The 16,310-nt window shown below is 41.3% G+C and overlaps 1 protein-coding gene across 2 annotated transcripts in view; it reads right to left on the bottom strand.

The window, feature by feature from the left end:
- The window catches only part of LOC148032257 (uncharacterized), a 120,903-nt gene extending 105,725 nt beyond the window's left edge, over nt 1–15,178 (bottom strand). Inside the window, exon 1 of one of the 2 annotated variants that reach the window (XM_087682909.1) lies at nt 14,653–15,178. In XM_087682909.1, coding sequence (XP_087539035.1) covers nt 14,653–14,747 — 95 coding nt within the window. In that variant the 5' untranslated portion in view covers nt 14,748–15,178. The remainder of the gene's footprint in view (nt 1–14,652) is intronic. The other variant, XM_087682908.1, reaches the window with a different exon arrangement.
- Nucleotides 15,179–16,310: the final 1,132 nt, after the last annotated feature.

The following is a 16,310-nucleotide window of genomic DNA, read 5'->3' as shown; positions in this document are numbered from 1 at the left end:
AGTTGCTAGGAATCAGGGGATCACCACTTTTAAATAGCGGAATTATAGTATTGTTTGACCAACTCATAGGGAAACCTTCACATACTGCTCTATTAAACATATGTGCTAATATGGGTGCTAATATGTCACCAGCATGTAAGAAATGTTCTGCTACTAGTCCATCCTCATCCTGTGCCCTCCCATTTTGTAATCTATAGATTGCATCCCTAACCATTTTCCATGTGAAGAAAGACCACTGTGTTGGCCTACAAGCTTGTGGGGGCTGCATAGGTGGCTGTCCTCGCAGGTCATACAACTGTCTCCCATAGTCAACCCAAGCATCTGGTGATGTAATCTATATGGGGGGCTGTCTTTCATGAAACATCTTCCATGCGCTCTTGCTGTCCCGCCCCAAAAATAGCTGATATATCTCTGCTTCTGCTTTTGTTAGGTAGTCTCGTTTCTTCTTCTGCACAAGGTGTTTGAAAAACGCCTTTGCTTGGTGATGTGTTTGAGTGCCTAGCCTCGACCGTGCACTCCACAAGGAAGAAACCTGCATCAAAGGCACCTACAATCAGATACGGGGGTATCCTGACAGCCATCATAGATGAAGAAATAAAGGATGAGAGCGTCTTGGATAAGGAAGCTGCACATCAAAGCCCGCCTTACCACGAAGGAGGGGAATCAAGGGAAAGAACAATAAGTGACCCTCTGTAAGCGAGCTCGGGTGACTCTACACTCATCATCATACCAGCTATTTTGGGAAGCAGTAGATCGTGTGGGTCTACATCGGGGCAAGGTGTGTGGGAATGCATACATGGCTGATCCATGTATGGCCTCTGCTAAATCCCTTGTACATTCTTCCAACAATCTACTCAAGTCCAATGTATGTAAACTGGTCTGCAGAGAACCACTATAGATGTGTGAGGTGTCTTCTGTAAAGTAGTATTTGGGATGTTTAGGGAGGCATGCTGTTTCATGTTTCATATGTACACAAGAGAGCATGAGTGTCAGAATAGCATGATTTGCTGCTATGCCACTTTGCCTCTTAAATATCTTGAAATTTTGGATGTCTGGTATCAATGCTAGTGAGCCCATCAAGTAGTCCACAGTATTTGCCCCTCCTTTGTGATTCCAACATGTCAATTTGTCAGATCCTGACCATTGTGGAAGACCATTAAAGATGGCTAGTCCATGTGCACTTCCCAAAGTCAATAGGTGTGTCCCATAGGTACTCACTTCTTTATCCTGGGCTCTCCTGTGTAGGCCTATTTCATCTATGTCGATCTCTTTGAACATGGCACTGTCATGCATATAAAAGTCACTCTGTCTATCTCTAATGCATGCATTGAAATCTCCTACTAATAATACGTCCCCAGTGCTAGCATATCTCATGATATCCTCATAGAGTACATCAAAGGGAGATCCATCTCATGTGGCATAGGTAGAATTTGCAAGAGGAAAGTAGCATATTGCAATGAATATATCCTGTGGTCTTCCTGCATGTATCCTAATCCATAAATATTGTGCATCATCATCTCTTTTCATTACTTGCACTGTACCTTTGAGGTTTTCCCGGTATAGTATGGCCACACCTCCAAAACCCCTAGTGCTTCCTGGTTTTCTAGCTGGTGGATGAAATGCACTTTCCCACCTGTATTCCTGAACGTCTGGTAGTCGGCTACCTTTACATTGGTGTGTTTCTGTGTACATTGCTATATCTATGTTTCGGAAGCTATCTTCAAAGTAACCAGCATCCAAGCACAAGGCTCCATTACAATTCCATATTGACATCCAAAGTGTCTCATAGGCCTCGTACCATCATGAAGTCCTTTTGTCAGTGATGATGACTCATCCATCCCTATAAATAGTCCACTTTCCCTCTTTGCGAGCCTCCAATACCTTGGGCATGTGTTCTCTGCAATGCGCTATCTCTGTTGGGGTAAGGTCCTCATCCAAATAAATATTCTCACCCTTGAGGGCTCTCCTCTGGGAGAGGAAGGCCTTTTTTTTCTCTATGTCTCCAAAGTGAAGAATTAGAGCCTTGGACTTAAGAGTCCTCTTTCCCCACTCTCCAAGCACTAACGATAGGTACATTTAAAGCCCCAATTTTGTCAGCAAGAGTCTGAGCATTTTCCTGTGGGCTGCTCTTCTCCTCCCATCCTACTACCCGTACATGTAAAACCCTAGTCCGTCTCCTAGCCTCTTCTTCCAAGGTAGCATTCATTACTTCAGTCTTGTTCATTGACGTTCCCTTATTCTTTTTTATTGCCTCAATCCATGGGCTAGCTTCTTCTATCTGCTTTTGTGTTGTCTTTGCCACTTCTGCCCATGAGTGAACCTCCCTTTCACATGCCTTCAAAGCCTCTTTCTCTTTGCTAGAGAGAGAGAGAGAGAGAGAGAGAGAGAAAGAGAGAGAGAGAGAGGAGAGGCTTGAGAGAAAAAGAGGGTGTGAGAAGCTTGAGAGAGAGAGAGAGAGAGAGAGAGAGAGGCTTGGGGGAGAAATAAGAAAGAAAGAAGAAAAAAAAAAGAAAAAAGAAAAAAAGAAAGTTGTAGACTTAAAGTAGAGTGGCCAAAAAGTGCCCATTTTTTCGTACTAAATCGTACGGATATGTACCATACGGATCGTACTGTACGGATCAGTCCGTACTACGTACGGAGACAACTCTGGTTGCACCAAGATTGAAGGTGCTTCTCTACATGTTCAGGGTGGGCCTGCAGTTTTGTAGAATAGTCCATATGGTCAATGAGGGCTTTGCCTCCAAGACAGGCTCATTGCCAACCTCAACGCCCATGCAAACAGCCTGGACGCAAACCTCCAAGCCTTTAGTGAAGAGCTATAAACACACTTCGGGCCCCTCATCCCCCTTGAAGACCTCCTGCAAGATGATATCGCCATACACGAGTCTCTTGATATCAATGCAAATGGAATATTTGCACCCATACCTACAGGTAAGATTGGCGCACATCATCTCAAGAAGAAGATCGATGAATGGATTCTGATCACGCCAACCTTAAAAGGTCTACCGAGGTCCAAGAGACCTTATTCACTCAATAGCTTAATTGATATCTTTACTCACTTCTTCTCGAGTGCCATCAGATGCTTCATTCCTTTGGACAACTAAGCAAGTTATAATACAAAGGCTTATAATGATTAACACAGAGCAACTATGTTGATAAAGGCTGCTCATGCCATCATGTTTATTGCAGTGAAAAGCTCATGTGAAGGTAGTGAGCAATTTTAAGGAAAAGCATAAAAATGATAAAAAGCCTTGACGTTTTTAAACGTCAAAGAAAAGCTAAAAGGCTTTTAGGAAAGCAAGCCATGTAGGAAAAACTATATAAGGAGAGAGAATATGGAGAATTCTCTTGTTAAGTTCTTGTTGGTATTGTGACAAGGAGATTAGGATCACACCCAAGTTAAGTCACAAAAATAAGCTAAAGGCTTTACTATAGAGTTTGGTCCATTCAAGCTTCAAACATCGTGGAATTAATATGAATGATGGATTCGCAAGTATAAAGATATGATATTTATTTCTTTAGTGACTATTTTTGCTGTGTGTATGTGTTCTGCAACTACGTGAGGCAAAAGTGTTGTCTGTTTATCTAGTGTTTGAAATTTCTCTAGTTGAGTTTCATTCTTTAAATAAAGTCTTTCACATTACCGGCACTCCTTATCGTCTAGTTTTCGGGTTGTGTGAGAGGATTATCTTCAATCACCACTCATGAAACGTCATCAGCAAGTCACCATGTCAGCAGTCGTGCTGGATGCCACATCAGCAATCAAACAGGCTGCCATGTGGCAGCTGTGCAGTCGGACAGTTTTCTGCACAGCCCGACTTGTACCAGTTTTTTGGCCTATTTATTACAGATTTCCAGCACACTTTCAGTTACATTCTGATTGCAGATTTCAGGTTCAGTTTGGGGCAGAGATCGTGCTGCTGCAGTTTCAAGGTGTACAGCAAGGTGACATCATCGAGGTGGAGATACACAGACATACAAACTGCACCCGTGTACATATCTATATTCCTTATTCATCATTCTTCATATTGCAAATCTACATTCTTCTATCTCTTTCTCTCTCTCTCTCTCCTCTCTGTGTTCACTCTATCTCTCAGTCTCGATCATACGCTTTTGCACCGCTGCACTCTAATAGGAAGACCCTCCTTTGGTAGAAGACCCTTAGCTAGGAATGAGGAGATTTTGGGTGCAAGTCTAAGACCCTTGGCCTTTGAGCGATAATTGTCATCCATATGGCTAGGTTTTCGGCAAAATGTACAAAACCTTTTCTTTTTAGGCAAGAAGTGCCAGGAGAAACTTTGTGAGGGTGTGAGTGTATCTCTCCCTTTAACCTTCAAAGAAGGAGACAAACCATCGATATCACAACATGGTCTGTGTGGGTCAATCAAAGAAGGCAGAACTAGGTCTAGATGTGGAGATGATTTCTTTCCACTCCTTGTTTCCTTCAAAGAAAGAGATAACGTTTCAACACAAGATGGGGATTCATGCATTTGAGCAACTAAGGAGGGTGGTACAATGTGCAAGAGAGGGATTCCCCGCACAACATGACCAAAGGACATAGAGTAATGCACTTGCAAATGTGGGTAGGGCATGATTTTAAAGGGTGGCATTTCCACTATCGATGTACAAGGTGCAGAGTGGCATACCTTTGAGTGTCTAGTGAGGGCCTAAAACCTAGATGTGCATCAAAGACAATGTACGTTAAGACTGGATAACCTATTGTAGGTCTAGAGTAAAGGTCTAGATTGAAAGAAAAGAAATTTAAATGTAAAGTGAGAGTAGGAGAGAAGGGCGGGAAATATGAAGGTGGATGGAAAGCACCAAGCTCATACTCAAATGAAACAAAGGATGAAGGATTACTGAAACCAGCCTTCCTTCTCGGACAGGGTGGTTTAACCTGATTAAGAACTTAATTACAGCAATTAGCAAATGAACATAAACTGAAATGCTCACTTTACCTTCATAAACTTGGACAATGGACACCCTGTTGGCCCCAAAACTGGCGCCCCTTTCGGTATTTCTTTAATTTCAATTGCTGATGGATAAATTACAAGCCGAGATTTCACAATCTTCTTGGCTGATTCAAAAGCCCCTTGCTGTTCCAATAATTAGCAAAGCATTCGGGCAAATTGCCCCTTGATTTTCACCCAGGACTTGCTCTAATGGAACCCCAGCTGGTCAAATGCTACCCCAAATTCACAATAGATGGGCTGGCATCTGAAATCCTCACAACTCCACGAATTTCCGGTGCTGATTTCAATGTACAATGCCTTTGGCTGATGGCACGGGTCCCAAGGTGGCTGCTAAACCCTAATTACTGCTGTAATTTAGGGTTTACAACAGCAAACTCTCTACTGTCCACCAAATTTGGCTGTACTCTGCTACCCAATGGCTGAGAATTGCTGAGAATACTTGAGCATAGACTGGAGGAGATGAGAGAATGCTGTAGAAAGAGAGAAAATCAGCTGAAATGTATCTTCTGATTCGTAGCTCTGATGACAAATCTGATGGCACCAACAGCTTCAAAAGGGGGGTAAAACACCAGCTCAGCTGGCGAGCCCTCCTTCCCTACCGCCGCCTCTCTTGAGGCGGAATAGAAAACCTACTGCCCCCTGTCCTGTCGCGGCGCGCGATCAGTCAATCGTCGTCGCCTCTCAGAGCCAAATCTGATCACCTTCTCTCCCTCCACCAAGCTCCGAATGGCTGCCATTCAACTTCCACCACCCTCCAACAGCCTTCCCCCTAATTGCATGGGAAAGTTTTGCCAAGTGGCAGCCTTCCTAATGCATTTTCAGCCATTAAATTAATTTTTCAGAATTAATTAATTCTAAAAATTAATTTCAGCCCTTTTGGGAACGAAATTGGCTAGGCCATTTGCAACTTAGAGTGGTTCCCAACCTCTGTTGGCCCTTAGACTAGCATTAATTAATTAATTAATGCTAGTCCCTAGTGTCACCACTGACACTTAATGGCCAAACAGTTGCCCTAGGGTCCAAGCTGACACCAACTGACCACCAAAACCCAGTTGGCATAACTTAACACAACTTTTGCCTTTAACACCCACTGCATCCTCAGGGTCCTTGGCCCGTTCCCATGAAATAATTGCCATGTGCATCACATCTGCTAAACAACCTTGCACATTTGATTAGTAACTTAATCAAATGTTACTAGCAAGATTAAAGCATCTCAAAATTTCACGTCCCCATGACAATTACTTTGTGGAACATCTCTAAACATAGAGTTTTCTTCAAATTCATATTGGTACCAATCTGAGTCTCCAAGGTGACTTACAATTTGTTTCCTGCATAATTAACGGAGCAGTACAGACAAAATCAAACTCACATAAAAATGGATTGTACAAACTTGCCACTAGGCTTGATTGTGGAGAGTTTGAACTTTTGGTTATATCCCGAGTGGATAGTCTTTCCAACTAAGAGGTGCTCAATCGTATCAATGGAATGCTCCAATTGAGATGTACCATGTGAAGGAGTATTAGATGAAGAAGAGCTGGCCATTGTGAATGACTAAAAGAAAAGTTAGTAGATGAAGCGTTGTTCTCTAAATCAAGACCAGAACGCATTCTCAAGGCCTCCATTGAAGGAGAAGTTAGAGGATCCAAAGGTAGAGTTTTTTGAGCCATCATAAATCAAATATGTATCAGCATTGACTCTAATACCCTATAAAGATAAGCTAGGGTTTACACACAAAATGTTAGCCTGCCTATGTTAGTCATGTCAATCTGTCATCTCCTAGTTGTGAGCTCCTGTCAGAGTCTAACGGAGACATAGAAACTCTAGCAATTTAGGTGCATTTTCTTTATTTGTCAGCTTCCTCTATGCATTCCTAGGCCAATTATTGCCTTCCACATTCTGCTTGCACCTACCAGACATTGTCATTGCCATCTAAGATTTTTCTGTCCCCTATTTTTTCTGGCATTTCTTTCTATGTGACCAGCATTTATGGCCTCTCTTGATCAAGTTGGCCAGTTTTTAGTGCTCCTGCTATTTATAGCTGCACCCCCCACTTGGTAGGCACACACTCTTTAGTCTTCAATCTTCCCTTGGCAGACACACACTCTTCAGTCTTCAATATTCCCTTTGCAAGTGCACACTCCAACTCTTCATGCTTGGTACTGCCATTGTCATCAGCCAAATCTAGTGCCCTTACTGACACTTTGGGCTGCGTGTAGGGACTGATCAGTCTATCATCATTGTATCAGCATTCTTCTTCAATCAGTGCAATATTCTTCCCTCATCTTCTACTTCCTCTGTGTGTGTGTGTGTGTGTGTGTGTGTGTGTGTGTGTGTGTGTGTGTTCATGTCTCTTCCATTGCGCACTCTCACAAGGTATTATCACCTAAGTGAAGACATAGTTGAGAGATTTCTTGCACAAGAGCAAGTTTTCATTGCGGAGGACCCGCCCAGATTTTCGAAATGCAGATTTTCAGCCTATATGTACTGCGTTCATAGTCAAAACCAGTGGTCCATTGCCCGTTTTCACCCCCAAGCAACCAAGCAACGAATTCCAAGGACCAAACGGCAGCTTTTCTATATCATGCGGCATCAACTTTTGCATTTTGCCCAAAACGCAAATTTGAGTTTTTGCTAGTGTTCATTCCCTACTATTGGCATCAACATATTTTTGTAGGTGACAGCTTCCTCCACCACCTTGGCGACAGCTTTGTGTTGTGGGCAATAGTTTTTGTGCAAGTAAGAGTCTCCTGGTGGTAGGCAATAATTGTTTCTCTGTCAAACACAGCCTTCTAGGTGATTGCATATTTGAAGATGTCTTACCAGTTTGCAAGCTTTGATGACTCAGAGGAGGAGCTTCTTTCCAAACACTCTTCTGAGCGAAGACACGATTATCGCGATTATAGCCTACATGAGGAGTCCCCTGTTTGCACCCATCCCCCGTCTATTCATCTTTCACAAAAGGTTCCATCCTCAATGAAGATGCCATCCTTGATACCTTCCATACAGGTGTCTATCTTACCTTCATTACCCAAAGAAGACAAACTCAATGGTTTGAACTATTTGTTGTGGTCAGATAAGTGGAGTGCATACTCGGCACCTTCGATCTTTGGGCTCTTGTTTTCGATTCCATCCCCCGTCCTAAGGAGGATTCCACGGCCTTAGCTCATTGACAGTGGGACCTCTTCTCACATAACCTATAGACAAGATTGGCTTCAAGACTTGAGTGCCAAAGGAGGCACAGTCACCATTGGTGACAACTCTACCATTCCCGTTTGAGGAGTGGGAACTATTCCTCTATTACCACACAGGCAATCTTCTTCAGCCAAAGTTCTCTATGTACCGGATTTAGATTTTAACCTATTGTCTATTCATGGTCTTACACGGCTTGGTACCCATGTGGTCCTTACACTAGATGCGATGACAGTGGAGGACGTTTCAATAGGCACCGTTCTTTAGATGGGATCCTAGGAGCTTTACACACTCACACCCTTAGCCGTGAGGACTTCCCACAAGCTTGGACTGCTTTGGCATGCTCGTTATGGTCATCTTCACTTTGATGCAATCTGACAAGCTTCTTGGAAGAAAATGGTGGAGGGACATCCTGATTTCCCTCCTATTAACACTTTGTGCCCTAGTTGTTTGAGGGGCAAGCAACTTAGGCAGCCACAACTTTGAAGTGAATGAATGCTATAAATGAATGTAAGAGTATACAGTGTGCCTAAGGGCAGAGAAGTGTGTCGAAGAATGATGTCCGCCGAAGACGAATCCCAAGTGTTGTGACTACCAGTCAAAGGTTATGGAGTGAGAGAAACACCAAACATTGATCACCAAAGTGTAAGAAGACTGAGGCGATTGCAAAGGATGATGCCTGATGATGTGGGCGAAGAAGCAAAACGTAGCAATAGAATGCAGCAATAGAACGCCATAGTAAAGCGTAGTAGTAGAGCACCAAAGTAGAACGCAGCAATAAAACGCAATAGCAAAGGACCAAACGAGGTGATGGTAGCAGTCGAAAAGACTAGACCGCCACGTGGTGGAAGATTGATGATCTTAACTCTCTCAAACCACTCCCTGTATTAGGGTTTTGATTAAATTAAGCTTGTTTTGGGGCTGTTTAAGTGGCTAATCAACATGGAATGCATTTCTTAGCTCAACACCCCCTCTAAAACCCAAAATAAGGTGAGACAAAAAGGCCAACCCATTTTGCTCAAGGCATCCCATCCCAAAGCAACCAAGCTACAAAGGCGAACGGAACTACAATGAACTGTGATTTTTAGGGCTTTTTTTTTTTTAGTAAAAGATGGATTGCGGTCGATTGAGGAGAAGACGAAAGAATGAGAAGGGATGGTTAGGTCAAACCCATCACAATAAGGGGAGTTGAGAAATTGCTCTTTGAGCTGATCTCCAACCTTGGGGTATGGCATCCCTTTAAGGGAATCCACCAGGATTGGCAGTTTTAGCTGGTGAGAGTCCAACATTACCTAGACCCTTGAACCACGGTGCTAGGTGCCTACCCACACTCCGTCATTTGGTTGGTAAGCGAAGTCTTCCGAGGAACACGTTCCTAAAGAAAGTAGTGAAAGCGAGATGAGTGATAGAGGCATCACATATAAGCTAGTGGTACATGGTTTCACCTTTGAGCAACTATAGAGTGAGAGAGAATGTTGTAGAGAGAGATTTCTGATTTTCTTCGTCGAAACCACCTCCAATTTGTTGTTGCCTTGATCAAGAGAGTCTAATCTAGTATTATCTTCAGTTGCCAAAAATGGTTGTTACTAGCCTCCAACTCCTATTGCCTGCTTGTTTTGGCCCTACTGGGGGCTGGGCTGTCACATGTATGCCTTCAAACAATTGTTTCTACCTTCTAGGCAAGTCTCCAATGCTATAGAATAGTTCGGTAACGTCTCCTCTCTCCAATAGCCTCCTCTCAAAATGGTTCAAATAAACTTCCACTAGCCCCCAAAAATGTATTTTCCACTTGCATGGTTAATTTTTGCCAAGTGGTAGCCTTCTTATTTCATTTTCTAACATTATCCAACTTATTAAATTAATTTTTAGAATATTAATTCTAAATTTTGATTTATTAATTATTCTAGTGTCCAAAAAAATAATTCCACTCTCCCAAGTATCCTTGAGTAGTTATTGACTCTTAGACTGGTATTAATTAATTAATTAATGCCTAGTCTCTTTTGTCACCCCATTGATATTAATGGCTAATACATTCGTCGAGGCCTAAATTTAACATCAAATATTCTAGTCCCTGTCAAGTATAACTTATTGCAACTTTTGCCTTTGACACCCACTAACTTCTTATATCCTTGGCCCGTCATTGTCAAATAAGTGACTTACATATCACATGTGTATCTTAGATTTGCACATTTAATCAACACTTAATCAAATGCTAAGCAAAGCATCAAAATTTCATGTCCTAGCGACAAACCTCCCCCTTGAAATCCTTGCAATTGCCCTCAATTGCACTACAATTTGTCAAAAGCATCCATTGCCACTACTGAAAATATATGTTGACATCATAGTCAAATCTGTGCACCTAGTGCTTAACCATGCTCATGCCCTCTGCTTGCATGTCTGAAATTCCAGCTACTTAAACTGATTACAATCCACACACATGAATCATAACCACTGTCAGAACCATAAGAAATGCATCCAAATACCAAAACCCGACACTGTTCTAACCATCAAGGCATTATAATGTATAAACTAAGCATAAACAACATCTCATAGCAATGATGTACCACATGATAGTCCTAAAGCATATATCAACTACAAACCACATGTAACTTATGCAATTGTACTTCTCTTACATTACTTGCAAATGTACATTTCATACCATCCATGTATCCCATACATGCCTTGCAAATGTACATTCCATGTGTTCCATGCATATTAATAACCTTGCAAATATATAGTTTCAGAGCCTAGGTGGAAATCATACACATCTGCATATCAACTCACAGTGACTAGTACACAAAATAGTGATTTCAATGGTAGAAGTAGTATCAATATTCCATACCCTAGATACAAACCAAGTATATCTGAGATCCACTACATAATTGAGTTGTCCTTTATTATGGGTGCAGAGGTGCAACCTTTCCCTTGGTGCATGAGGCAATACTCTAAACCTTCTATATTTTGTTGAACCTAAATGAGTCCAATTCAAGGTCGGCTCTAACTAAAATGCATCAAGATAAAGTATGCCTTGGAACCTCCACTATGTTCTATGCCTTAGTCTCTCTAGGGCATGGAGATTTTTTATACTTGTACATTACTGCAATTCTATCTTAATGAGCATAAAACCTCGCATTCAATTAACTAGCCCCTCATGTATATCTAATATACTAGGAGCACCAAATGCATTAGAAAACATTCTTGTTTATTGTCCTGAGGACATGTATTTTTGAAACCTCACTTAACATGTGGATTAATTTTTAATCACATGGTTAAGTATATGTTGCACATGTGAGGTGTAATTGGGGTTAGAGTAAATTTACAAGCTCGAAACCCAAGGAAATCACAAGATGTCAAAGGCAAAAGTTGCTATAAGTTATGTTGCATAAGTACTTGGTGATATCTAGTGCTAGTTGTTGGCCTAGGTCATTCATTTGGCCATAAGTGTCAGTTGGTGACTCTAGGGAAGTGGCGTTTAATAGTACCTCATGCCAATCTGATGGTCAAAGATGGCACAGACACATTCGAAAATGGAAGTTGCCTAGCCATTTTAATTATTGGTTAATCCGATTATTTTTTAAGGCACTGAAATAATTATTAGATTAGTTTTTAATATTTGAAATCTAAAAATTAATATTTAACTATGGACAATATTGAAAAACCCATTTGGAAAGGCTCCTGCTTATCAAAAATGCCCATGCAAGATTCAGCCTGGAAGAGAGAGGGAGAAGATGTTGTTGGTCTAATTTGCAGCCATTGGAGAATCTTTTGAGGCAACCAAGGACAAGAGAAGACTAATCAACAGCAGGTGACAGCATCTACAAGTTGTTGAGACAAGGCAATAATAATAAATGACTGATTTTCTTCAATTCTTTGTATCCACAAGCTGTCGAGACAAAGCAGTAGTAGTAAATGACACATTTTCTTTAATTCTTCGCAAAGAAAGTCTGAATTTTCTCTCTCCTCAGCATTCTCTCTCATCTTCCATTCTTTCTACAACCTTGCTCCAAAGATTGCAGCATTGAGATCACCAAAGGTTGAGAAATTTTAGATTTATTTACTGTAAATCGTAATTTGCAGCAGAAATTAGGGTTTAGCAGTAGCCTCGAGAAGCATACCAAAAATTGGAAGCTCCAAGACTTGGATTCAACAGGGCTAAAGCTATTTTTAGCCTATTTAAGTGAAAGGACCAACAAATTATTGAATTTGGGGCATCCATCTCCATTAAAGTGAGTGAAGACCAATTGATTGTCCGAATCAAGGGGCAATTCAAATTAAAGACTTACTGGTCATTTTGAACAGCAAGGGAAGTTGAAATACCGAAAAGGGATTGGGAGAATCCCGTTGTACATCAACTTCTTCTTCAATTAAGTTAAGTAAATACCAAAAGGGGTGCCAGTTTTGGAGCCAACAGGGTGTCCAATGTCCAAGATTATATAGTAAAGTGTACTTTTCAATTTTGCAAATTTGTTAATTGCTATAAATAGTGCTTAATCGTGTTATTTACCACCCTATCCAAGGAGGAATGCTAGTTACATTTGCATACTTTGGACTATTCCAATGTGATTGTGCATGAAAATTTGCATAGTACTAGTCATATCAAGATACATTTTCCCATAAATTGCATACATTAATAGGTACATTTCTCTCATGACCAACACTATACGGAGCATTTGCATGATCCACACTCATATCATAAGTCCCAAACACAGTGGATTGCATATATACATTGCCAAACTTGCTACTTTGTGCCCCAGCATCATTTTACCAATATTACTATACATTGGGTTTTTCACTCGACTTACCATATCTAAATACATTGAGCCTTGCATACTGTGTATAAGTGGCTACATACGAAATACATTTCATCCTTGCATCCCCACAGTTGAAGCATTACCACTCATTGCTTGGAAAACCAAACCACCACCAAAGTACCCCAAGTGACCTACATTAACATACATGCCTTGCTGTCCAAAAAGCATTGGATTGACACTTCCAAGTTGACCTTGCATATGCATCAATTACCCCACTAGTATCATTTGCTTATACTCGTTACCCATATTTGGAATATCATGTTGTTGCATTGGCTCTTCCTTTGATATATCTTATTAGACAATTTCCTATTATTACCTTTACTGTCCTCTTTTAAGGGGTACAAAAAGTGCATAAATCAAGGATTTTTTGCCAGTTGCACAAGCATTTCAACTACTATCCTCAAATGACTTTAAACTAATCATCAAATTCCTCTCTCTCTTGCAGATCATCAACTTCTAAAGGCCTAAAAGGACTCACATTTTCGTCTAAACCAATATTATCAGCTTGCTACCAATACTATGTGCCTCATCCAAATTCATGCATTGTATTTTTCCCAACACTTTGTGAATTTTGTAGATTGGGAGGCATCATCCCTACTTGATCCCATCTCACTATCTAAAGGCATTCATGCTATAATACTCAACTAGATACTATTTCAGCACTAGAGCAAAGCTTTTTACCTTCAATCAAATGCCACAGGCCCACCAAGTCAAGGGAATTAAAGGTGTCCTGACGGCGATAGAACCATGAAACCAACCTTTCTCCTTGGATAAGGTGGTAAAAACCTAATTTAACAGTAATTACAACAAGTAATTAATTCACATAAATTGAAATGCACAATTTACCTCTTAAATCTTGGACAATGGACAACTTGTTGGCTCTAAAACTAGTGCTTCTTTTGGTATTTATTTTATCTTTTTTTACAAATGAATGAAAACAAATGAGATTCACCGATCTCCTCCACTAATCCAAAGTGCTACTTGCTGTCATTAATGACCAGCAAGCCTTCAAACCAATTTGCCCCTTGGCTATTGTTGGGTTTCTTGAAATTTTGATTTCTACCATAAATATTGGTAAAAAGTATTAGATTTTTGGCTTGCCTTCTTTCCCATGGATGGATTTCTCTCTTCAACACACTTGGAATAGGTTTGGGCTTTGTGAAACTATCTACACTGCATGAAACCATTTGATATTCCAGCATGCTAACAATTAAGGTAAGATACCCTCTGATGCTACTGCTATACAGTATGCAATCAGCTTGCTTACAGCCTACTTCACATTTCAACTGGATGATGTCCCACCCCAAGATGCTAAACCCAGTCTTGTGATGAAGCCCACATCAGGTAGGCATTACAGAAATATCATTAGCAACGTTCACACAGAATGATTGGGGCATTAAGCTAAAATGAAAAGTGACTCTGCAGGGCTACTAGCCAGCACTGGTAAAATGTTTTAACAGTACATAAAATGCATTCAATTAGTAAGGCCCTAGATACCCAAAAGTTCACAGCAGGGAGGAGGTATGGACATGTGAAAACACACCAAAGGCCTCAAAATGCACAGCACAAGGAAGAAAATTTCCAAATTCACATTCAGTTCTGAATTGCATCATATTCTCTCTCTCTCTCTCTCTCTCTCTCTCTCTCTCTCTCTCTCTCTCTCTCTCACACAGACTGACATGGAAAAGGTTCGCGGCCCCAACGAAATCCATGCTTGCTGTCGGCTGTAGCACCGGTTTGCCCCGATTAAGCCCACCCGCAGACGCTGCAGCATCGTCAAACTCACTCCACCCTGTCTTGGATTTCGTGCTCTTCCTTCTTCAAATCTTCTGTTGCAGCAGAAGAATGCATGCCAATTCTCAACTGTTCACTCTCGCCCCCAATTCTTTATAGAGCTGCTTGCAAGGTTCATCAATTCTGCGCGACCGGAGATCCATACGATGGTTGCTTTGGGATGAAAAACTCGAGGGTGGTAGCGAGGATCGACCACAGATGAGATTATACACCCCGGCCTACGGGCTGCCTGTCAAAGTTGCTTCACCCTGGAAGAACTTCTCAAAGCAAGCGCTCAGCATGGATGGCCTTTTTTGGGTCGCCTCGCTTGAAGGCAAGGTTAAAAACGATAAAAGATTAGACAAAAACTCCATTCTTAAAAGAAGCCATGTATACCATGGGACGAGAGGACCTCTCCACCTAAAGCCCTAGAGCTAGCTGTTGTACAATGTTATCGAGGTGGACATTGATGTCAATTTTGCTACCCTCCATGCGAGTTGTTATGTTTGTCGAGATGTGGATACTTTTTCTTCAATTGTCCCAAGAAGCACAAATGGGATGAGAAAAGGAAAGTCTGAGCAAGAGAAGATTAAGGAGTAGATAGCCAAGTCAACAGTACTACCGAAGGTGAATAAGGATAGCATAGGGAGCAAAGAAGCTTCCACCAACCTAGCTAAGGCCAAACTGAAAAGGGCAAAATCTTAGAAGGATAAGTAACCAATCAACCCCCAAGCAAGGAGAGTCACAAGAGCAAGGCTAAGCTGCTAACAAAGAAGAGTGTCTACTCTAAAAGCTTGCATGGAAGCCACTTGTTGAAAAAACATATTCAGGGTGCTTGAGGAGGAGGATTATGATGACCTTGACACATAGTAGTAGTGCTCTCGATGAGGATTAAGATTGTATTGTGCAACATTTGAGCACATCAAAGAGAAAAATATCATGCTGCAAAGCTACTTATGAGCTTATAGAGAAACTATCTTGCTAGTCAAATTAGACCTAAGACTCACCTTTCTTTGAAAAGAAGAAGCAAGCCACATGGTAGCAATCAAAGTATCAAGTGACAACATGGAGATTAATGTCATCTCAATTTATAAAACTCCCCTCCCTCCCTCCCCCCCCCCCCCCACAATTGATCAGTCGAAAGAGAAAAATGCTAGGGATACTAGTAAGGAAAGGATGTGCTTAGCAACAATGTAATTTGCCTTCAATTTCTAAAGTGGTCACTTAAATGGCCTTCACATATATGACATAAGAAATAAGATTCAAATTGGTGTGCAGATCGGATGCTGTACGCTCGCGTAGTGAATGCCGGAAGGTCCCCAAGAACAATAGAACTCTACTTTTTACACAAAATTCAATGTAAAAAGCATGAACGACATGAACAAGAGACCAATTGGGTGCAATCTCCCCCCATGCCTTGTGCGAGCGCTCCACAAAGCATGTATTTTATGTATTAATCATCTTCAAGCTCAAATAATAGCCCAAATTACAAAATAGCAAGCTTTTAGCTTTTGAGTTTGCTTTAGCACAAAATAGGAATAAATCTAATGGGCGGTGCCCAAAG

This window comes from Lygodium microphyllum, chromosome 8 (genome assembly GCF_053477565.2).
Source record: "Lygodium microphyllum isolate KBCC chromosome 8, Lygodium_microphyllum_v1.1.10, whole genome shotgun sequence".
Taxonomy (NCBI): Eukaryota; Viridiplantae; Streptophyta; class Polypodiopsida; order Schizaeales; family Lygodiaceae; genus Lygodium; species Lygodium microphyllum.
The sequence above is the reverse complement of the archived record's forward strand: the minus strand, read 5'-3'. Positions and strand labels throughout refer to the sequence as shown.